A 25606-nucleotide genomic window follows, 5' to 3' on the forward strand; every position below is an offset into this window, starting at 1 on the left:
CAAGAAAGGCTAATTAAAATACACACAAAATTAGACTGTCAGCATACAAAGGCATGATGGTTTTCATGTGGCATATTCCAGCACTGAGTGCATAAACTTCTAAATTAATGAACTAAAAGCTTCTTGCCTGTTATTTGTGATGTCTCAAACACAAGAGAATTTGTGACTATATAAGGGTGTGTAGAGAACAGATTGCGACTGACATTCTGAGCAAAAACAAGCAGAGCAAAGATAGGCATGATTGTTCCAATAAACATCAGACAGTTTTGCAACACATATGCAAGTCTGAACTCTCTCCAATTTTCAAACAGCTTTATAAAACCATCCCACCCAAAAGCATTGATATTTAGATTAAGATTGCTTACTTCTTTTTACATCACTGTCACTGTTTAACAATTAAATGGGACCCCCTAGGAGAAAAAAGGTCAGACGCCTTTTTGTAAAGAATCAAAATTACAAATATTTTATTGGTAATTTAGAATGTTTACACTGCTTGATCTATAGAAGTTGCTATTTTAAGTGATCACAGAAAATGAAATACAAAATTACTTTACACACCTATACAGAATAATTTTTTAAAATCCTTTGAACATTATTTCAGTACATACAACATTCTCTTGCTAAGCCAGCTGTGTCTTGATTAAGAGCTGTTTGGGACAGTGAAATGTCACAGCTCACAGCAGATACCCCACAACCATCAACTTCTGCATTTGATTCTCTGAGGTGTAGTACCAGTGTTTCAGTTCAGTTTAGGCAGAATTCAGAGCAGGTGGGGAACTAAAATCTAACTGCTATCCGAAGGCCAAAACACAGAGTTGTGATGTAGTTTCTTACAAGTTGTTTTTATTACCTTGAGCCATTCTGTGTGAACTCTTCAGACCACTGGGACAGGTGATTCTTGCTCTGTGACACTGCTCTGGGCAAGCACATCGAACTCCTACAAAGACACCTGTGTCTCTGTGCATAGTTCTGCTACCTGTGACCCCTCTGAGGATTAAAGAGCATTGGATTGGATGTGTTACCCCACAAGCTGATTTCACTCTCTTTTTCTGTTTTCTAATTTACTCCTTAAAACAAAGTATTTAGCTTTTTCTCTTTTTTTCATTCAAAGTAGCAAATGTCAGATAGGTTCTTTAAAGAGCTATATTATATTGGGCCCTAATTCTGCTCAAACTGAATTGAATGGTAAAATGTTTATTGATTTCAGTGGATGGGTGAACAAACCTGTACTGAGGATTTCAGAAAACACCTGTGTGGAGTATTAAGAGATTTAATCTTAGAACTGTATAAGAACAGAAGTTTTGAAAATGTTTATTACAGGAAATGAAAGCTTCAATAAAAATACTGCTTTGAATAATACTGAAAAAAATATAAAGAGTGTACTAATATTTATATATGATCCCAAAAAGGGGCCAGTATATATGGTCTTTATTTGCAAAACCTAAATATCTGACTTAGCAGGACTTAACAAATAATTAGTCCAAGAAAAAAATCAATAGTATGTTACACAGTTGCCAATACAACTGTGTAAATAAAAATACAATAATATACATGTACAGTATTGTAATGATATAACTTGATGAAAATAACACTGACCAGTATCAAATCTAAGATTTCACTTATTATCCATCCTTAACAGATGAAAGGCATTTCACAGAAACAGATGCAGGTAGGGTGACGTGACGTGATATTCATGGCTTACTGCAAGAAAGTTACCACGAAAATTAAGGTAAAAATGTAAAGAAGGAAACCTAAAATAGATTTATATGTATAAAAGTTCAGCCTTATAGCAGCTGAGTGGATGTGCTGCAGCAAGATGGTAACAGCAACATTATGGTACACACCACACACGCTTGCACACACACTCACACACAAACACACACGTGCCCATGCCCAATGCATGTGCAGGGGTCCTCCTCAGCTTGATTATACAAGCATTCACTTACCAGCTTTTGCTGGGGGCAACACCAGGAATGGGGCTCACCACCCCGTTTTTAGCTGTCTGCAAGGTAGCTGTAGCTACCTAAAGTCAGAAACCCATCTAAGGTAACATCAGCTGAACTTTTTAATGGAAGCTGTTTTCATCCTGAGCACCTTTAAGGCACTTTAGTAAAAAACATGAAGTTAATCAAGACTGGAAAAAAAAGATAAAAATCCTTACATGTGAGATCTGAAAATTTAAAATAAAAAATTCCTGAGTTTTGATAAATAATTTTATTATAATAAAATACCAAGCCTATTGAAAACATGTATTTTATAAAAGCATGTTATATGACAATTTTTCTTGATAAACTCATGCCTTAGTGCACGAAATATGTTAATAAGTCTTTGGGGACATCTGCAACAAATTAATAGGAAATTCAAAGTCAAAGAATGACCTGTCATGCACATATAAAACATGCATTGCTCCTGGCAACACACATCATGTTTACTACAGGCATCTTTTTCTGCTCTTGCAGGGTCCTGCCCATATCTTAATACTTTACAATTAATTACATTTCACTACTATTTACAGAAGCAGAAATTAATCACACATCTTCTTAGGCCCATAAATATGGAACTACAGAAGTAAAATATATTTTAAAACAGTATGAAGATAAGTATGCTACATAATACTCTTCTCTAGAAGCACAGTTCATTAATTATTTTCTTTATGAAGATTTAAATCTAAATTAAGATAGACGTTCAAATTCTCTCTTTTTACCTTGGTTAAATTTTTTTTTCACCCACTATTTCTAAAAAAATAAGCCCCAAGACAATATTTGGATTGCAAAAACAGTTTTAAATTGTCACAAAGGTATCTCTAGTAAAGAACCATCAGGCTCTGGAATGCCCACTTTTTACACAGGATACCATCCATTTGTTCTCAAATAAAAATAGCTGAAATAATAGCTGTTGTCTGTATGTTTCTATTAGCGTTAATTTTCTGCTTCTGGTGTGTTTTTCTATCCTTTGCTATCAGCATACACAAAAACTCATACCCAAAGTGCTGGCAAATGCACTGAGACACACAGTGGCTACAGAAAAGAATTTATAGAGCCCTTGGGAGGTTCCTTCTGACAATAATAGGTAAAAACAATCAAAGTAAAATGCACTTTTGGCTTTACTGCATCCTTTAATATTTTCAGTAGCTACCTCTATCATATACCTGATAAAAATTCTACTTTTTAACATTTAGCTTCTATTACAAAGTATTTCATGTTTTATTTTAAAAAAACTCACAATAGTGATGGTGGTTAATTTGCTTTATAGAAGACAATACATTGAGTTATATATAATAATGGCTTTGATCCAATTAACTTGATATTATGCTGCTTAATAATTACTGTGACTTCAGTTCCTACAGTGTTACAGAGAATACAAACTTAATGTACAGGAAGTAGGGATCATTTGGAAGTGCTGATTCAGAAGTATTCAAGTGCTAACAATGACTTGTTCTTTCTATGCTTCTCTTCGTGCTCCATAAATGATGATTTCATAAACGTCGGTGCTTTTCAATGTGACACAGTTTTAGGGCAATTTTTTTTAATGTTCTTTTTTTGTGCAAATTCAAAACTAGATTTTTCTGGATGTTGCCATCTTGTTAAAAGTAATTGCCACTTTTACTGAAAAAGGCACCAGCATTAATGTAAGAGAATATACCTTTTATGCTTGTTTTATGAAGAGCTGTACTTGTTACTGGAGCGGAAATTATCATATCCGTGATCATTAGCTTTGAACTTTAAACAGGACTGCCTTTCCTCCAGGGACAACAGATCTTTGGATTGGCACCAGCAACACAAGCATGACTGTTAAAATAAAAGAAATAAACGTTTTACATCACTCTGTTTTTGCACATGTGGCAAAATGCACTGAAAAGCTGCCCTTTCTCAGGGGTAGAGTAGGAAATGGCAAATGTGCAAGCTGCTGCTCTGGGATTAGAGCACAAAGCACAGAAATGGGGTTCAACTCCGAGTTGCTCAAATGGCTTCATCAGCAACCTTACTGCTGGAGTACAGGAAGAGTTATACTGACTAGTTATATACAGTAACAGACACATACACACACACCCCTTCAAATCTGCTCTGCAATTCTAAATGCATCTGAAAATAAAGTTATGACTCCTTGTCCTTTCTCTGATAATCTTTCTTGGGGAAAAAAAAATGTATTCTTAACTATGCCTTCTAAGCAAGGTGCTGCTATTTAGCTCATTGTTCTGAAGTGGAAAAAAGAGAAGTTAGAAGAAGGGTGAAAACCTACATACAACTAATACATTTACTAGATGTACTGCAGACCTTTTTCTCATGGTCCTGCCTGGCCTTTGGGTGCTGGAAGTGCCTTCCTCACACCCACTTACTTCCATGCTCAGGATGCCAGAGATCTTTTATGTGCTTTCAGCTCCAGTGACTCTTTCAGGGAGCCAGCAGCATAGACAGGGAAGACAAGACTAACACTAAAACCTCTGCAACCTCTTCTGTCACAATTATGTGGGAAATACATTAACACTACCAGATGAAGAGCTGACTGGCTACTGACTGAAAGATGTTTCCATCTTGCTAGTAAGAAATTTAAACAGCCAGGCAATAATCCTAGTGGTGGCCAGTGGTCTAATGCCTGGGGAGAAAAGAAAAATCTAACAATTTGCCATAGGCAATCTAAGGACTCCAATACAGTGTATAAAGATAGTAAGGGCTCACAAAAGAAGTCCAACTCTTCATATTTTCCAAGCAGACATGAATGCTGAAGGACTGATGGGCTGCCAGCCACATGCAATCCAGGGGTTGAAATCCCATGTGGAGAATTGTGTCTAGCTCTATTCTCTCACACCAAGCCAGGACTACAAACAGGTCTGTCTCATAAAATGTTGGCACTGCAAAGGGACAAGTACAGATTTGCATCCTCTGCCTCACATGGCTGATTGAAGTGCTCAGTCAGGATGAGGGAGCCCAGGGTCAGCACCCTCCCTGTCAGGATGCAGAGGATAGGGCTACGTGAATCTCTGCAGCACAGACTGAGTCTGCTTTGTCAGTGCTCTGGAAGTAGCTGGGTGCCAGCTTCAGTCAGGAAGTGATGCAGCACTGATTAGCACGGTCCCCAGAGGGCTCATTGTACACTCTGCTCTTTTGCTTTCTCTTTTTGTTACCACCAAACCTTAGTTTCTTCCTATGGAGCTTCAGCAGGAGAGGGAGAGAACATTTACCATAACCCAATTAAAATTTAAAGTAGAATTTAATCACTGTTTAAAATACTTTGTGCATGTTAAGGAATGAATTTTACTCCTGACATCATCTTTTAAACAGAAGAGCAACTCCCAGCAGCCACTTACCTTAAAGCAGTTTTGGAATCTTTTGCTCACCAAATACAGAGCTATTGGATTGATGCAGGAGTTCAGCGAAGCCATGTTAATACCGATATAGTCCATCACAAGAAAAAAGCTGCGTGGAAATTAAAGTGAGACACTTCTCATTTGCTTTGAAAAGGCTTAATAGAGGTTTACAACTATGGAAATTGGACTCGGTTTCACAAATCAAGACTAGCTATTAAATGTAATAGTAATGGGGCTTAAATCAACAGGATTAACTCATGCAGGTAACAGTTATACTCAACAATAAAGTCTGAATGGTCTAAAGACCATTCTCATGAAAATAGTTTTAGGAGGTCCAACCATCTTAACTTTTGGAAGATGTTCACAAGGTCTTTTTGTACAAATTGAATCCTAGCTGCTCTGTTGAAAGGAAAACGGGGATGGAAATCCCCTTCTATTCTCATAGCACCACATGAAAGAACAGTCCCAAAAAGGGTCAGGAGGAAGATGGGGAAAAGCAAGGGAATTCCTCACAGTTTTCTTTCTCTGCTGTTGGAGAGGTGAAGAAGCAGGGACAACTCTAGACATACAGAGTAAGCTTGTTCAATAGGAAATCCAAACATGCTTATGGAGAATGCCCACAATATATAGATATTTATTTTTTCATTCTCACCTTAGAAGTTCACATCTGTTGGGGTCCTTCTGATCATAGATAGTGAGTTTCAAGATTCTGCTTAAGTGAAGTGGGAGCCAACACAAGGCAAAAACAAGTACCAGACAGAACACAGTTTTGGCCACTTCACGTCTCTGAGAAAGAAAATTGGACAAAACAGTATTACAGTTCCTTTCTCTCCCTCTGGCTTGTTGTTTTCTTCTAATATCCAAAAGTTTAACAAATAAGATAAAAAAGCCTATCACAATAGGAGTTAGGAAAACATCAAATAGTTTATTTTCTTGGAATATGTGCTTGACCTTTTCTGTTGTTCTAGATGTCTCGCACTGATTCGATATATCTCTTATTTCAAGAAGTATGAGTAATAATATGAAAAATAGAGGTCATGAAAACACTAGTTTAAGCAATAATTTAAATTAAAATTGAGAACATATTTGTCTCCCAGATCACTTTCAAATACCAGCTTGTTTTCTATTGCATTTCCTTGCATTGCATATGCTTTGATCTCACATCTTATTTTAAATGCCCCAAGAGATTCCAATTACAGCTCTAACCAGGTAAGACGAAAGGAACACAAATACACATTATAGAACAATCATAGTTTAACTCTAGTGATGTCTGATGTTTGTGTCTGGGGCACTAGTGCCTCAGAATGTCTGCTGGAATATATTCGGCTAACATATACTGCTAACCTCACTAGGGTTCAGCAAGAATATTCTTCAAAATAATTACCAGTTTTATAGCATCACCTTCTAGACTAGAACATGACTTCAGTTTGCATTACAAAATAGCCAAATCTCATTATAGCAAAGAAGAAATAAAACCTATAAAAACTGAAACATTAAAACCAAACAAGAATGAAACAAGTTTTTTGATTTTCAGTTAAAATCTTAGGTTCCTGAGGGTTCTGATATATACATATATATGAGTTCAACAGCACCACTGCTAGGAAAGTTCATTTTGCTTCTAATCCTGAAGCCATATAAGAACAGAATGATGTAGCAGGAAAATCAATAAAATTATTGGTTAGCCCATCTACAGTCACAGAGTGGCCAGGAATAAATTTTTACCTGTTTTAAGTGGTCATTTAAAGCAATTTGCATCCCGCTTTTCTTTCGTAACATCTCACAAGTCATGAGAGTATAGAAAAATGCTGTGATAGCCAGTGGCAAACAGAAGTAAAAACTGAACAGCCACCAGTCTTTAGCTTGCTTGTAAAACTGTAAAGAAAAAGCAAAGCAAAAACATGGTTAGGAATTAAATGCTGAGCATTTTGCTAAGTGTGCTGTAACTAATTGGTTCACTTGTTCTGAAAAGCATTTCCATCAGGTGTACATTACAGGTGAGAAAACAGGACAAGACAGGACAAGAAGTATGTTCAAAACCCACAAAAAGTCAAAGATTTCTGAATGGTCTTCTTTGAACCAGTATGTTTCAGAAATGTCAGTATTTCATTTGAACATTATATTCATGTCGCATACATCTGTGCACATTACAATCCACACAGCACTGCGAAGATCCAAGGAACTCCCCCAGAGATTTTATCAATTTTAGTGACTTACCATCATAAAGGGTGTTTTCTGTGTGGGGTGAAGCAAGCAGATTCTAAGATACCTTCCTCTGTACTCCATTGTAATCATGTCAAAAGCAATAGCTTCTGGAACAGCCAGTATCACTGATATGACCCAGATGAGGACAATTTCCACAGCAGTCCACTTTGGCACTCCAATTCCTTTAATGCGACTCCAGGAAGCGACTGCTCGGTACCTGAAGTGACAGCACCCATTTACAAATAATAAATATGAGAAAACTCACCCAGTTTAACAGGTTTAAATTCATCTTATTTGCACTGTATCAGCTGAGTGGAAAGGTGAATTTGAGCCAATACTTGTATAGGAAACAAATTAGAGACTCCAGTGACAAATGGGTCTCACCTGTCTATACTGAGGGCGCACAAACTCAGCACCGTGATGCCCACTGATGCCTTTTGAATGAAGGGCACTAATTTGCACATTTCAACACCAAAGGGCCAGTCCTCTGCAAGTAGCTGTGAAAAGAAAACAACAATTATTCTTTTAAAAAGTCATTCCCAGTGCTGAAACGAGGAGTTCTGTCTTGACTGTTTTCCTTTTCCACCAGGTCTTGTCCTATGAAGACAGGCTGAATGGGGCTTGTTCAGACTGGATGCCGGGGTGACCTTGTAACAACTTTTCAGTACATGAAAGAAGGCTGGAGTGGGACTTTCTACAAGGGCATTTAATCATAGAACAAAGGCGGGCTGGCTTTAAACTGAGATATTGTGAATGCCTGACCTCTGGAAGTGTTCCAGGCCAGGTTGGAGAGGGCATTGAGCAACCTGGTCCACTGAAAGGTGTCCCTGCCCATGCCATGCCATGGAGGTTGGAAATAGACAACCTCTAACCTTCAAGTTAAACCATTTTAGGATTCTATGCAAAACTTAGTCAAGAAGAACCTTTTCACGAGGGAGCCTCTGAGGTGTGTGTCCTAAAAACTGGACAGTAGCAGTGTAGTCACACCCTGGTGGGACAAGGATATCACTTAAATCTTAGTCCTGCCTCTTTAAGCCCTGCAAACTCCACTCCTTTTGCTTCCAACTTCATCACCCCAGTGTTTACGGGAAAAAATTACAGAGCAGGTGAGGATCTTCCTCATCTTTGCATTGTCTTTATCTGCCTTGAGCGTTCACTGCTTTTCTTACACATTCCAAATAACACATTTCTTTATCAGAAATACAGAAAATTACTCGAGGCTGATCAGAACAGGGACAAAGCCATAGGTGCATATCTGGGGTGGGGTTTATTTGAAGCTTAGTGTCTAGGCTCCATCAGCTGAGAAGTCAGGCAACACTGGAGAGAAATGTACCTCCCCCACTTTTTAGCTGACTATCTGATGACAAATGAAAGGACACTCAAGGAGCATAGATTGGTCTAAATGTTTGGCAGCAGGTAAAAAATGTCAGATGAATCCCTCACTAATGGTCTTTATTGACCAGTTCATTCATCAACATTCTGTATAATAATACCAAAAGGACTATCTTCACATTCACCATACCTCTAAGTATTAAGAAACAGAGAAAACAGCACAAGGCATTTAGGATGGCTCACTCACACTTTGAATCACACACTTTAATGGAAATCTTGTCACATTCCCAGCTGCACATTTTATCTGATTTAGGGGAAATGATTTACTGGACACAGAAAGCACCTTACTCACAACTGATTCTATGAACAGACAAACATCTGTAGCCTCAGTTTAGCAACATTTAGCCTTTGAACTCTGCTGTGAGCTTCTTTGATGGTCAAATACACCAGAGCAGCAGCCAAATCTTCCAGTTTTCATTAAAACAACATTCTCCACAACAAAGGTTGTGCCAAGAAATAGACGCAATTGTTATATAGAAGAGTAAACTTTTGGAGTTTCTGTAATTAGTTAGATTATCTAAGTCCATCTCTGTTTTTCATAACTTTCTTCAAATGAGATCTTTGGAATCTGTTGTAGATACAGGGCTACAAAATGGAAAAGGAGAAGGAAAAATGAGGACTACCCAAAAGAGCCTGGAAAATCTTTCCCTTGGCTTCAAACAAGGGTCTCTTCAAACAACTAATTTAAGAGGGTTGTAAGAACGGAAGAGTATCTCATCATACTGCGTGGATGTTTCTGGGAACCAGAGAGGCTATGAAGTCTCTAAGGAGGGTTCTGGAAAGGCTGGATTGATGGGCCAAGGCCAACTCTATGAGGTTCAACAAGACTTGGGTCACAACAGCCCCATGCAGTGCTACAGGCAGGAAGAGTGGTGAGGAAGTGGCTGGAAAGATCTGTCAGAAAAGGACCTGGGAGCTCTAGTAACACCTGACTGAACACGAGCCATCAGTGTGCTCAGGTGGCCAAGAAGGTCAATGGCATCCTGGCCTGTATCAGAAGGAGCAGGGCAGTGATTGTCCCAGTATTTGGCACTGGTGAGGGCACACCTCAAGTGCTGTGTCCAATTCTGGGCTCCTCACTACAAGAAAGACTTTGAGGTTGAGGTACTGGAGTCTGTTCAGAGAAGGGCAAGAAAACTGGTGAAGGAGAATAAGTCTGAAGAATAAGTCTGGAGAATAAGTTGCATGAGGAGCAGCTAAGGGAGCTGGGATCAGGCTGGAGAAGAAGAGACCTTATTGTTCTCTACCACTGTCTGAAAGGAGACTGTAATAAAGTGAAGGTTGGCCTCTTCTCCAAGTAAGAAATCACAGGACAAGAGGAAACAGCCTCAAGTTGCACCAGGGAAGGTTTAGATTGGGTATTAGGAAAAATTTCACTGAAACAGCTGTCAGGCATTGGAACTGGCTGCTTAGGAAAGAGTTCAAAAAAAAAAGATGTACATGTGGCTCTTGGGGACATGGTTTAAGGATGAACAGAGTGGTGGCAAGCCTGATGGTTAGACTTGATCTTCTTAAGAAATCTTTGCCAACATTAACTATTCCATGATTCTGTAACGGTAGGTAGCCACAGAGTCGCCTGCTCACATTGGTTTGGTTCAGCAAAGTCCTTATGCAAAGTCCTTATACATGTCCATCTAAGGGTAAACACTTACAAGGTCCATGAGAGTTTTTTGAAGAGTCCTGATATAACTTAAATATAATTTTATTTGAACACAAAGGAAGTTAAAAACATTGTATGGCTGTGAACTTTTGGGAACCTCTATGAAGTGCCCACCAGTATTTTCAGATACCAGAATACTTCCAAATAGCTGCTTTAGCTCTGTGCTGTAATGGAATCTTCAAGAGAATAGCATTAGATAAAATGCAACATGGCTCAGCTTCCTATTTCTTCAATGATCTACTTAAGTAAGACCATAAATACAATAGCTCTGCAGAAATGAAGCAGAGAAATAAATGGTAAGGATTTATGTTTCTCAAGAATTTTATGGAAAGTAATAAAGTTGAGGAAGTAGGGATGAGGTTGTAATAACCATACAGTATCTTTTGCTTATGTGATGTGGGAAAAGAACACAGTCTGTAATTAAAGAATTTTCAGTAAAGCCTCTCCCTGAAATGACTTCTGAATTTCTGTAAGGGGGTGACAGTAACAATCTACTATTAAAACTGTAATGTGAATAATTACATGTATTCTAAATTTACACCCTACAGAATTGAATGACACCTGGACTGATTTATATCAATCAGGCAGCGAACCTCCAGCCTTTCACATCTATTTGCCACAGAAATCAAGGACTGGGTAGCAAGTACATTGTATACCTATTTATGGTACCTACTGTACATTGTACATGAGTGTACACTAGGCTAGAGAGAACTCATTAAAAAAGTACTTTGAAGTAAAATATTCTTTTCTTTGTAACTGAAATGCAGAAATTTGGTCAAATCTCTATTGGCAGGATCTGTTGAAAACTTTTATTTACATCTAGCTGGTGTGTAGACACTCCCTGTCTCTCTTCCTTAAAATCACAGTGGTTCAGCCACATGTTGTAGATTTTGCTGAACTAATACTTATCACTCAGGTGCAGACAGTCACACCTGTGCTCCAAACTGACTGGATTTGAGCCAGCTCCAGTTTGGGATTATAGAGGTGTGGCACACAACTGAATGCAGTCTGCTGAGAGAAAGGGTGCATTAGCTTTGGTTTATCATAACATAAAAACATTATTTTTTCAGCCAGCTTATATCAGGGCAGAATGGACATGCAGCTGTCTGCACTGGATTGCAAAAACATGTGCTTTATGTCTTGCAGCTGATGTATTGTGAAATTTGAGCATTTTAATGCATGAGTCACAAGTTTCAATATCATGGTATTGCAAGTGGTTAATGATACAAGCTTTACACAAAAAGGCTGAAAACATTAAGAAGGTAAAAGGAAAAAAAAAGGTTTTGATTGCTGAACTTTCTCCTTGATGCTTCTGTTTGTTCTCTGTATTGCTATCCCCTTCAAATATGGCCTTGAAGTACAGTGAAGATCCAATATAAAGTATTTGGGAACATCACCTTTGTGGACAATGACAATTCTTAGTAAATACAGAAGTAGCCTATTACAATTTTGTATGAGTAAAATTATTCTCTTGTGCATCACAATAGGATAGCTATAAAAAGATTGTCATTTTACAAATGACAAATGACTTGGAGCCATGAGAGGAGATACTGCCAAGTGGCAGCAAAGAGAAAAATAATGTTGTGTTTTCATAAGTAAGATGCCAAGAGTAGTCTACCACTGGCTGTATTTTGAGTGACCTTTCCAATGTTTTACAGCCACTTATTTTACACAGGCAAAGTTTTAATTGCTGAGCAGCAGAGATGTGTTTAAGATGAAATAGATCAAAAGGAAAGGGAAAACATTGCAATGAATGAAGTGAAATCATACTTAAAAGAACGAATACATCTGATGCACGCCTAGCCAATGCTTTCTAAGACCAGACAGATCCGAGCCTAAACTGATGTGCAAGATGCAGAGCTATGAAGGAAGCCCCAAGAGATGCTGTGACTCACAAACACAATTGCGAATCACAATTCCCACTCTGATTTCCCTTAGTTGTGCAAGAACTGAGAGATGTTCTCAATCTGCTGCTGGAACAAGCCAGGCTGAGAGCACGATGTGCTGCTCTAGGGCTCAGCTGTTGTGGTCCCCAGGAAGAAGGCTGATACCTGGCTCCAACCCACTGCTGCTCAAGGGCTGCAGTTGGGCAGGAAAAGCAGCAAAGCGTGCGAATATTCCCACCAGTGTTCCAGTGCTGAGCAGTGAACACATACGGGAAACGCAGAGCAGGAATTTGCGCTTCCGCCAAGCCGTGCGTTCACAGCAAGTGCCATTTGCAGGACATTGGACTTGATTTTCATCATTATAAACAGCAGGCACAAGAGAAAGCAGACATGCAGCTCTACACCTAACTCACACACAGCAGTTTTTTAATGTATCTCTGAAATGACTGGTAGATTTTCAACTGGTTTTTTGTTTGTTTGGTTTTTTTTTGTTTTTTTTTTGTTTGTTTGTTTGTTTTTTTACGCAGGGAGGTCATACTGATATTTTACAGAAATAAGCATTTTTTTGAAACAGAAAATTTTCCCTGGAAATTAAGGTCATGGTCAGGGATAAGCCGGACAACATTACAAACTTATTACTATTTAGTGATAATTATGTCAAGGTGAGACAGACAAGAAAATATATTTCCTGCTTTTAAGTGTAGCTTGAAATGCTTTACTGATCTCTCCAATAAACTGCATAAAATCTTAATATGTGCCACATAATAGTTTTATTTTCTTGTATCTTTATTACAACTCCTGCTAGAAACTTAGTAAAAAACATTAAAATAAAGTAATTTTATAGAGTCATCTTGAAAATGACAGAAACCTCGTATGTACTGTTGAAGTAAAAAAATTCCGCAATTTCACAAATCCAATGGAAAGACAGCATCAAAAGTAACCACTTAGAAAGCCATGCTGCTGTCAGATTGGGATGCATTAATACTGGGTAGAAGAAGAAGGCAGAATAGGTCAAAACTTGCTTTGAAATTTGCCATGTGCATCTTTTATACAAGTGAATGTATACATAACAAATGTATACATAATGAAAAAAACTACTTCCAAATTTACAAATCTGTAGTAGCATCATCTAACTTACTTCAGATTGGAGATCCACCATGAAAACTACGTATGTGTACTTTTAACAGCACTCAGACATTTCCACTACTCCATATACTTGACTTCAGAATGGACTGCTCCCATCTAAATACAGAACAAAGTTACCCCTCCCTGCCACTGCCTGTAGAGTCCAGACAGGTTCCTCCACTGGAAAACTGAGATCTTTCTTAAGTGCCTATAACCTGCACTTGCAAAACAGACTTCTAGCTTAATAGGGTCAGAAATCAATAAACTTTGTGTAAGAAATTCTGAGATGAACTTTGCAAGACCTCAAGTAAGTGGTTCAGACCTTGAAAGAAAGGAAATAATGTATTTCTTCCAATAAAATAGCCACTACCTTTAACATCAAAAGAACCAGCAAACAGGAGTTCTAATATGGAATAATGAGAATCCTTTCTAAAGAGAAGCACCTGGATTACAAAGTTAGAAAAAGGTTGGCTTTATCATAATGCATGGCCTACAGGTACTTGCATTACAAGAGTTACTAAGTTCATCACAAATAAATTTCCACAGAAATCTTCTTCAGAGCTCTTTTCAGAGAATAGCTGGACTAAAAAAGGAACCAATTTGTGTCTGCATGGTATAAAGAGTCCCTAATCTGGTCTTTCTTGTATTTCCAGTGCTTGATAATGCCATATTATGTTAACCATAATTTTTATGTAATCCCTAAATAAAGTTAATGAAAATAAATCAGTGCCTACAAAGCTGACTCTGGCCCTTGATTAGTGACTTGGATGAAGACCAGATTTTTTTTTGTTCCCTTGAAATTTTTTTCTCCACTTTTCCATTGAGCTCTGAGAAAAAAGAACCTATGACAGTATTGCCCGGTAGATATTCTTCCTCAGACATTTGTTGGTAGTCAAGAGCTCAGAACACCCCACAATAATGCACAGAGCCTAGATTCCTCCCCTTGTTAAAATTCCACTGGGATATGATAATAAATTTGATTTAATATAGAGGAGTAAATATTACAAAATAAGAGAGAGAGCTGTTGTTTGTACATCACAAGAGAAAGCATGTTGGTATGTGACTTTAAGCCTATAAGAAACAAAGCTAGTGTAAGTTTAGAATTTCCAGTCCTGATGTTTTGGCGTCTTAGATGCAGGACTTAACAACTTTATCTACTTGGGATAGTCAGCATAAACTGTCCAGAACTGCAGACCTGTATTGTCAAGTGCACAAGCTGCCACTGTCTTGTCTTCCAAAGTTTAAGTGTAGAGAAGAACATAAAAAGCTCTCTGACCACCTTCTCTATCCTTCTGCTCCTTAATTGCTGTTTGAGGCCTCAAATTAACAAGGACTTACTCTGTTTAGTGGAGCCACACAGGATCACCTGCACATCCAATTAGCAGCAATTTTGTGAAGTTTCTACATTGCCAAAACATTACATACTGCAGAATGACTGTCTCAGACTTTCCTCTGCTTCCTGTTCTGCAGCTCAAGATCCAGGCAAAGCCAGACCATTTACCAGGACCCAGAATGCCAAAAAAGGCCTGCCAGGTTCTACATGCTGGAACTAAACACCCTTCAAGCCCTCAATTCATAGCCAGTTTCCTGACTGTGTGACAGGTTCTGATATTTTCCGTTTTCCACTGAACGTATTGCATTATATTCAAATTTAGGAATGCAATGGACTAATTATCATCTGATGCATTGGAGTGCATTTGCCTGCCTATCCAGGTAACACCTGTTTTTCTTTAGATACCCTTAGTTTAGGAGATGTCAATTTTCATTTGTGCACTTTTTCAGCTACTTATGTATTCATTTAAATAGTCACAGGGGACATCTTTTGCAGTTATCCCTTTTAATACCTAATAAAAAGCTTCTTCTAGCACAGCTTTTGAATCATCTCCTACAGGTCTGTCTGGAAAGCATTCACAGACACTTTCACACTTTCTAGGGCAAGGGTAGAGGAAAGAACTGCTGGCATTTTATTAACATGAGAAATTCTCTCACACTGTTTCATGCAGCTGCCTTACTGACAATGTGGCAGCAAATTCTGAATCTGGATCAGTTTCATGCAATCTTAAATTGTTTCAAACTGCAAGTTACAATTGCTAAATATACTTGATTTACTGAGGGAGCCTTTGCTTCTCATACTGCTGAGTGATCAAAGCCAGTTTTTTATTGCATTACTGTATGTATTCTCCCTGCTGCTCTGGAATGAAATGGGATGTAGAGTTGATAAAATGTTATAAACTCAAACTGCCCTCAAAACTTTGATTAAATAAACATAGTATCTAGTAGGTGTTTTTTCCTTGTTTTTTTACACTTGCATTTATTCCAAAATTCTGTTTCAAAATTGCAAATATTTCACTCATTATTATAAGGGATAATATAAAGTGATTATGGGCTCTTCAGTAAGATGAGTAGCAGTGAGGGAGATTTAGCACCTGAGAGCTATTGCACTGCTCCTAGCGTTATCAATAGCACAATAAAAATCCCAGACTTGCACCTGGTGTAATATTTATTGGTTAGCAGTCTGACCCTTTATTCCTCCTGCCCCAACCTACTCATGATGATACACTTGGTGACATTTAATCAAGGTAAGAACTTGAGGTATATAACTGCATATTAAGATTCATTTTGAAATGATCACTGACATTGCAGTCTCATACTGAACAGCTGTTATTGATTTAATATTTTTGATTTTTCTGAGTACAGATGAGAAGAACCTTCTGTTCAGTACATTTTTTTACAAAACCACATTTTTAAAGCAGTGATTTTGTTTTCTAAATTCCACCTTTATTCAAAAGAGCACACTCCTCTCTCAAGAATTAAGAGTGTATAGTATAAAAACCACTGAAACTTCAAATCTGAGAACTATCATGTAATCCAAATGACCTGGATCATGATTTTAACACAATGATGACATTACCTACTTTGTAATACTTAAATATTTTAAAAGGATAAAGAGAGAAGATTCTCTCATCTCAGCAGCTGCTGGGATAATTCTTATGGATTCAAAATCTATCCCTTCCACATGGCTTTCTAAAAGTACGAGTAACAACCCCTAGTGTACAATTATGCATACAAAGTGAAGTGATAGATGAAGACACTTCTGTTCACTTTGTGAAGTCACTGATGGGTACTCAGGGATCCAAACTGTAAACTTTCAAAGCAGAAAGAGCTCTGTCATTTCCAGTATACCTTCAAATAGTGCCAGATAACAACTAGAGGCCGGATTCAACTGTCCAACTAATTCCTTAGGACAAATGGATTGCACAAGCTGGTTAGAGAAGACAGGTGTTGTACTCCCTCCATGGCAAGTCTTACCAAGTCAAAACACAGACTACTGAAGGTGCAAGAGGAGCAGGTGTGGCTCATTGCCCCTCGGCTGCAACACGGGCAAAGGGTGAAAGGGTTCACAGCTCACGAAAGCCTCCCAACCAAGAGATCTATAAAACCGCTCAGCTGAACGATCTTGGTTCCACCTCGAAAAGCCCCGGCGCCAAAAGGGACTGCACAGACCCGTGTAAAGTCTTCTGACCAAGCTTGCCGCAGCTGAGCGCAAGGGACCAAGTGGTACCCACAGGAGAGGGTCTTCTGTGCCTCCCCTCTATTCCTCGACCAGCCCACTCATCATTTACCTATTGCATTTACGTCTTTATCCCTGCGACAGCACCTGTTTCCAGGTGATTTTCAGAGCTTGGCCACCTCCATTTTGCCCCATTCCCAGCCCTGGAACGCTGAGAGGGATGGGACCGAGACACAGAGAGGGTGCCATCTGCGACCACATCTGACCAGAACACTACCCTCCGGCAGGGTTTTGTCGTGAGCTGAAGTCCACGGGTGTCTCCCAGCCAGGAAGGGACGCGTCTCCCCGGGGAGGGGACGCATCTGCGGGGGCCGGCAAGGAGCACCGAGGGGTGACCGCCGCGCCCGCTCCCGAATCCATCCCCGGCCCCTCCTTACCTTGTAGACATTGATGGGGATGTCGATGATGATGTGGAGCAGGTCGCCCAAGGCCAAGCTGGCGATGAGAATGTTGGGGCCGTTCCTCATGCACTTGTTCTTGTAGATGATCCGCAGCAGCGTGGAGTTGCCGATGATGCCCAGGACGAAGACCAGGCAGGACACGACCGTGTTGATGTACTTGAAAGTCTCCTTGATCTCCGTCTGCCCCGTGCACATGGGGGGCGAGGCGGAGCGCGGCCGCCCTCCGGCCGGCCCCGCGCCCTTGGGCAGCGCGGCGGGGCGGGACGCGTTGTGCTCGGCGCCGCGCAGCGCGGGGGTCGCGGCCGTCGGGGCGGCCGCACTCTGCCTGCCCGGGCCCGGCCGCAGCAGGGAGCCGTCCTCGGCGGCGGCAGCGCGGCAGCTGAGGAGCAGCAGCAGCAGGAGGAGGGCGGGCATGGCTGCGCGGCACGACAGATTGCCGCGGTCAGCGCCGACCTGCGCGGAGAGAGGGGACAGGGCGTCAGCCGCGGGGACACCGAGCCCCGGGGCCGGGCGCTGCCGGTGCCCGGGCGCTGCAGGCGGCTCAGCCGGCAGAGCAGCGCCGCGGCCAGCAGCCCCTCCGGCCGGACCTGCTCGGCGCGGCCCCGCTCGTCTCCCCCTCACCTCGGCGAGCGGAGCCGAGCCGATCCTCCCCGCCCGCCGGCCAGGCAAGGCAAGCGCGCTCCGCTGGCTGTCGCCGCGCTCCGCTCCCCGGCTGCCTGTCCCCGCCCGGTCCCGGCTGCCGCCGCTCGCCAGCGATGGGCGCTCCGCTCGGGAAGGCGGCAGGACGGGCGCTGGCGGCAGAGCCCGTGTCCGTCAGCCGCGCTCCACACCCCGTGGCCAAAGTCGCGCCGGCGGTGCAGGGCCCCCCCTTTTCTAAAACATTCAAGCGCATCTGGCCCATCAGTCACAGCCAGACCCCACCCGCGTCCTCCGCCCCCAGCGCAGCCCGGCCCAGCCCCCCCGCCCGCCGGCCCCGCGGAGCCTCCCATCAGCGCTGTCACAGTGCCCCCCGGCCGGAGGGCTCCCCGCCTCGGTACCGGCCGGGCGAAGCGCCCTGCGACCTCCCCTTGGCTTGTACCAGGCTGACTTGGCGGGCTTTGAAACAATTTTTCAGGAGGGTTGTTACAAGAGGTATGGGCATTGCTGGAGGACAGTTGGGAAGAAGAGGGCACTTCCCCGCTGTCCTGTCCGAAGCTCACTCCCAGCAGCTGCGTACGAGATTCTCCCCGCTGCAGAAACCCCCTTGCACAGCCCGAGGGGCGCACACGCTGAGGAAGCTGCCTGCACAACGTCTGCGAGTTTAATGCCACATTTTAAAGCGCTTAACAAAACCTTTCTTACATCAGAAATAGCATTTTGGCAGCTCTGAAGTTGCAGTTCGATTATCTGGTTGGCTGCCGCTTTGGGCAGCCTTAGCAAGGCGTCTGATCTCAGCGAACTCGTTCCAGTCGTTGCGCCCTTCAGTGAAGCGTAAGGAAAGGAGGAAAGAGATTTGTACAGGGTTTTGTGGAGACTAAGAACAGCCTCTGCAGGTTGGAGACAATTGCATGTCTAACAAAAGAGAATTGAATTTAAAACTGTTTTTCAGTATCTCCGTGTACATCTCCCCGATGTTGTTTTTTTTTTTTTTCTTAAATCATTCTGGATGCTAAATCTTGAATATATACATGCTTTGTTACAGAAGCAACCTGCTCACTTAGATTATTGACAAACCCTTATGGGAAAACACTGAAAACTATATGTTTTTTTTTTTCAAGAATTGGTGATCTGATTAATCTAATCTTTCCAGCATCTCCTGCTAACATACCCTTGTGCTACTGGAGCAGACAGCCTTTTCTTGTCCTCATTTATCTTCCTTTTCACATCTCCATCTTTGTTTCAAAGACTTCTCTATTAATCACCTTTCCCATTCAATCATTCTTGATCAGTTTCCTTATTTATGTCACAGTGATTTTTTCCACATTTTAAATTACAGTATTTGTGGAATAAAGGCATCAAAGTCACTTCTAGACTGTTTTTTTCAAAAATTGGTGATCTGATTAATCTAATCTTTCCAGCATCTCCTGCTAACATACCCTTGTGCTACTGGAGCAGACAGCCTTTTCTTGTCCTCATTTAGCTTCCTTTTCACATCTCCATCTTTGTTTCAAAGACTTCTCTATTAATCACCTTTCCCATTCAATCATTCTTGATCAGTTTCCTTATTTATGTCACAGTGATTTTTTCCACATTTTAAATTACAGTATTTGTGGAATAAAGGCATCAAAGTCACTTCTAGACTGTACAAGGGTACCTGGAGGCTGATTGCACTCCAGCTGGAAGACTGATCTTTCCAAGTTCACACTTTTCCATTCTGTGTTGTGCAAGATGATTCATTTTTAAACACCATGGCTGATTCTTCTCCCAAAGATACAAGCATGAACATTGAATTCAATATTATATTCTGAGCTCTGGGGATTTAAACAGTCTTTTCAGTTTTCAGGTTTGCATTTCCTCAGTTTCCAATTCAGCAATCCATAAGTGAACAGTGTTTTGCTAAATGCAATATTGATTCAGAAACTCTTGCCAGTTAACACAGCATTAACTTTAATATCAAAATTCTTTTTTACTTGCAAGGTTCCAGATAGGTCTCAAAGGCTTCCGTGCTAATCTGGACAAATATCGTGACTACAGTGAGATATATGTTTGCTAATATTTTTATTATCACAGCTCCATAAGACATTTGATACTAGTGGCATCTCCATTACCACCACTTAGTCCAGCTCCAGAAGTTTTAGTAACAGCAATTTAATTTCTGAAATGTTTGATGTTACTATATACAAACTTAGTATATACAGAACTTTGGGCAGCTGCTGATACCCGAAGCACATTAATCTTTAATATTGCACAAAATGAGTCCACGTGACAAAGCATCTAAGCTGCTTCTGGCTGCAACTAGCTAAATTTACCCTTTTTTGTTTCTAGTATTTTTTCAGATATTTGAGGAGTTAAACCCGGCATATACTGTGGATTAAGTCTGCTTTAATTAATGAAAATTAAAGGAAAACACATTTTCACATAAATTTATGTGAGGACAAGATAATACTGTACTAAATACCAAGACCATATTAGGTATCTTGGCAAATTAACTGTAATTTGAATGAAGATCAACTAACAGGGTTAACGTAGACTGCAACAAGAGAAAACATCTGTAGATGTAATAAACTTGTGCCCTTTAAGTGGCCTCTGCTAATTAAGCTATGAAAGAAATTCCTTACTGAACTGTATGGAATACATTATAGAAGATTATGTAAGCTGCTGCTAATGTGTCTGGCCTTTTTTGTTTGTTTGTTTGTTTGTTTGTTTGTTTTTTTCTGGATAGCAGAAATACTCCTTGTCCTATGGAAAGTTCACTTTTGTACAAAGCAGGAAAAGCTGGATCCTCCAGACTGACTGTTGCTCATTTTATTGTATTCTGCACTTCCACTCCATTTCATCCCAACAGATATTAGCAATTATATGAATTAGCAGTCACTGTTTTAATTATAAGTCAGATGCAACATTTCCATCAATGACTGATAATGTTCAGACTTTTTTTTTTCCTAATTTAGAATGCCATTTGCAGAGAAAAAAGACTGGATAACTTGTAACCATCACCAGGATGATTTTTAACAACAGAAAGACTTTATTATATTGCATATAATACAAGAAGTGATCGCAATTATGGCATCAAAAAGTCCTTTAATTAATAATCTTATGAGACACACTGCAGGACTTATATTTTAATTCATATAAGGCTTTATTGAATCAATGCGAAATTTGTTAAGAGTTTGCAGGTACTTTTGCAAATGCCATTAACTTTCTGTTAATGTTGGTCAGCAACTAAAGCAGCCTCAGAAGTCTGCCCCATCAGGCCTGCTTTTCTTTTTATTGTGTCTGGTGGAAATTTGCCCACTAACTGGGGCAAGTCTGGGATGAATAGAAAGAATAGCTGTCTCAGTGTGAGCCACTCATTAGATGCATGAGTTCAATTAAAGTCAGAAAATAGTCCTCTGTGTTACAGAAGTTACTATAGAAACATTACCAGTGGCAATTTTGAAAGAATAAAAGTACTTTGAGAAATTAAGATATTAAGACACTGCAGTTTTGTAACTGCCTATGTTCATGTACTGGACATTAGCTGTTTTTTTTCTTAGTCTAAACTTACGCAAAAATATGGAATCCTTTTTAGTATGATGTGTAGCTATGCTTTGTCTTTTTCTACAAAGATAAGCAACTTCCATAAATAATAGTGTTGGCTGTCAATTGCAGTGTATTGACATAATACTTAAGTCTTGGAACAATTAAACAATATTTATCATAAAAAGTTACAATAAAATCTTACCAGTAGATAGCACCAATGAAACCTGAAGTTTGGATGCAGATACCTGTTTTAACGTAGATTACATTGTATATGATTGCAAGATCAAAGCAATTAAAGACAATCAAATTTGTACTCAGAAGAAAACATCTGTTTTCAGACATTTTCATAGTCTATTTAATAAGAGTTTGGGGATTTTTTAAATGGAATTAAGTTCAAGGCTTTAAGTCAGACTGGTTGATAACTGAAACTTTTCTTCCCATCTAACTCTAAAATTAAAACCAATATACCACTTATTAAATTTATTCCCTTAATTCTTCCTATTCAGCAGCAGCAAAGGAAATCACAAGGTAAATTTCAGTTCTGAAACTGATACAGCAGCATGTAATTAAACTGAAATATAATCATAAGGTATAAAACACACTGAATCATTGTCTATTAAGGGAAAAGTTACTGAAATGGGTTTGGGGAAGTAGCTGCAGGTTTGAAAGAAGAGCGTTTCTGAATTTTATGAAAATTATTAAAACCTTTTTTTCTTGTTTGTTTGTTTTTTCCCCCATGATACTTCAATAGAATAAAGGTGAAAGTTTACTTTTTAATTCCAGCTGTAATATAAGTTTGGATCAGAATTGTCCAGGAAGCCTAGATAAGATTAGTTGTTTAAAAAAGTACATGTTTCAGCCACTGTGTAAGGTATGTATGCATTTATACAAGGGAGGTGATAACTGGCCATACATTGTTTATGCTGTGCACAGAGATTACTCCAGGCAAGCTTTTCAAGTCTGCATTAAATTCATTTCCAGACAAAATGCCTGACTTCAGCAAGAAGTGCTGTTATTCACTCATCCATGCTTTTCTGCAAGTGTGACCATGCAATACAAACACTGTGTTCATCTGGATAGGGAAAATCTGCCACCACATTCTGGCTTTAAAATCTACTGATAAGCTGCACAACAATAAAATAATTCAGTTAGGAATCTTCGGAACAAGGAAATCCATGCTGTGAATTAAAAGACAGATTTCATGTGCCAGAGAGCTGGCTGTCCACAGGCTTCTTGTTTACTTCATGCTTGGCTCTGCACAGGATGGTTCCACCTAGCTACAAAATCAAATCTATTGCTGTCGGCCAGGCCTAAGTGATGATGGAAGCTGGTTCTTGCCAAAAGGCACTGGGGTTCCTTCCAGGCAGTAACTTGCACTTTCTAACAACTAAAATAGTCCCTGGCATCCTCTGTTTGCATTGGAGAGGGAGACACTTCTATTTCCAAGGCGAGAGCTCTTCCCTTGAGGGGACTTAATGATCTTAAGGGTCTTTTCCAACCTGAGTGATTCCATGATTCTGCAGCTTTTACCAAACTGCACTGACAGACTCAGGGAAATAAGCAAGAGATAATGTTTGGATGCCATATATCCAAGAGGTAGAAGTAATGTTTATGTGGTTGGCTGGAAGCTACTCCAATGCTCAGAGATCTTGAAAAGTCTTTCTACAATTTCTGTCATGACCTTGGGCTCTAAGATTTTCTCTTACATGATGTAAGAAGATCTCATGTATGTAAGTAGGTCCTTACTGATCAGACTTTTGAAGAAATTCTTCACTTTTATTTCAAACAACTGCTGGATTGAGAATGAAAACAGTGCTTGGACATTTTCTCAGTTTTGAGTGTTGGCCACGGAAATATCTTTGTAGCTCATCAGCTCTCAATTCAGAGAACATCAGAGCACTGTCTTCTGCAGATCAGCAAAGACTGACACTGGCTATCTTTTGGAAGCTCCTAACGCTGCTGGTTCTACTATTAACCACATTTTTGGCAGGAGGTGTTTCGGAGGCCTAGATCTAATGAATTGAAACCACACTCTTTCAAATCAGTGCAGCTGCTTGATGACATGGCTACTTTAACTACATTTTCCACAGTGTTTTGTGAAGGATTTGTACTCTATGTAGACATTCTGTATTTACTAAAGATGCATGTCTTCTCAAGACATGAACAAGCACAGCCTTTAATATATTGAAAACAGGCATGTATTATTGTTACCTTGTGCAATTTTGGAACAAAATATAGCTTTTAGCATTTAAAAATGCTGTATTGGGGTAGTGTCTTCTCCTTTCATATGATAAAGGCTCAAATTGTTAATATCCAGTTTTACATTGATCTATATTTAGTGCTAGAAGATTGTATGCTCTCAGCCAAGTCAATACAGGAATTCTGTCTTCAGATGCTGTTTTATTTGTAGAAGGCGTCTTCTGGAAGAATCCTCAACATCTGACTTTTTATTGATCATACCAAGATTTTCTGGGTTCAAAAACTTTCCGTTCCTTACAAAAGTGTGTCACATTATTTTAACAGACTGAGGAATCTGGACTCAAAGACTTAAGGGGGTCCTTTTTTTTAGGTGTAGGGTCACCATTAAATGGTCACCATTAAAATAATCCTACAGGTATTGACTTGCAACCTCTAAGTCCCCCATAAAAGACAGAACACTCTGTTGCTACATGATGAACTCTTCTCTTAGTTTGCTGTGCTTTTTTTCTCCCATGTGTGTTGGAGTTGCTTTGCTCTGCTTTTCTGGAATCCATTTTGATTTCTAAATTACTGTGGTTCTCTGTCACATTTTCTCCTGCTGTCTTTGGTCCTTCAGTTCAGCAGGTTTGGTAGCCGCAGACACTACCATCAGAACCACATAAGGGTTGAGGCTGGAAAGGACTTGTGAGGTCATCTTTGTGTCCCTTTGCTGCTGTCTTTCCAGCCACACTGTATCTCTTTTGGACTGAGGAGCCCAGAACTCTGGTACCCAGCTGGCACAAGTGTGAATTTGGTATAGTCAAACCCCTTGCAGCCCTTAACAGAGCATTATCTTGCTTGTTTTGAGTTCACAGATCTACAATAACATTTTGTAGATGCTCTAGAAGCCCGGTCATGTATTTGCTCTTAGACCAAGCCACCATTCCCTGAAGTGGACTTCTTTGCTCCTAACAGGAATCTATTTTTTATCTCCAGGAAATGGAGTATTCTTGTTTCAAGAGGAACTCTCCAAAGCTACTTCCTGCTCAAAAATACATTTTGATTTCTCCAGGGAAATGTTCTCCCTAACCTGTTTTTAGCTCTCTCCCATCCTTGACCTTGAGGTACCATTTTGTTGCGACCTCCCCTTCATGACCCTTCTTACTCTGTTTTGCTAGAGAAGTGTACCTGTATCTCTTTCTTTTTAGCTGCCATGCCAATGAAATCATATTGCCCTCTGTCATTCAGAAATTAACTCCTTAAACTCTTTCCATCACTTTTTTAAACAGGACAGTTTCTGCTACTGCCATTCAAGTAAATACCCTATTTTACAGAATATCAGTGCACACTTCATTTTCCCCTAGTTCTCATGGGGTACAAATGTAGTCTTCAAGGTCCAGCTTTATCTCTGTTCCATTGTTTATTCTTTTCCACAGCTACTTTCTTCACTTTTCCCTGATCTTTTTGTTATCGTTTTTTGATTACTTTATTTTTTCAAATTATTATTATATTTTTATCAACCTGTCATTGAAATTCTGCTGCTGGCATATCTCTTTCTGTTATACCTGATATACTCTCTGAAACCTTGACCACATTGTTGAAATCTTCCCATAGAAGAACTTGAACTTTACTGGAGGACACAGCCACAGAATCCTATTTCTTCTCAAGGCAACCCTCTGATTTCTTCTCCAACTCTTCTGCTTCAAAGCTTCTGAAGATGACATA

The 25606-nt window shown here is 39.9% G+C and overlaps 1 protein-coding gene across 1 annotated transcript; it reads right to left on the minus strand.

The window, feature by feature from the left end:
* Window positions 1–434: 434 nt before the first annotated feature.
* Window positions 435–18299, minus strand: EDNRB (endothelin receptor type B). Its single transcript, XM_039714611.1, has 8 exons — window positions 18164–18299; window positions 17519–17995; window positions 7892–8004; window positions 7520–7724; window positions 7028–7177; window positions 5958–6091; window positions 5306–5414; window positions 435–3788 (listed from the first exon to the last, which is right to left on the minus strand). The coding sequence occupies exons 2-8, from the start codon at window positions 17954–17956 to the stop codon at window positions 3657–3659; spliced, it is 1281 nt and encodes a 426-aa protein (XP_039570545.1). The 5' UTR covers window positions 17957–17995; window positions 18164–18299; the 3' UTR covers window positions 435–3656.
* Window positions 18300–25606: the final 7307 nt, after the last annotated feature.

This window comes from Passer montanus, unplaced genomic scaffold, assembly GCF_014805655.1.
Source record: "Passer montanus isolate IOZ18808 unplaced genomic scaffold, ASM1480565v1 scaffold30, whole genome shotgun sequence".
Lineage (NCBI taxonomy): Eukaryota > Metazoa > Chordata > Aves > Passeriformes > Passeridae > Passer > Passer montanus.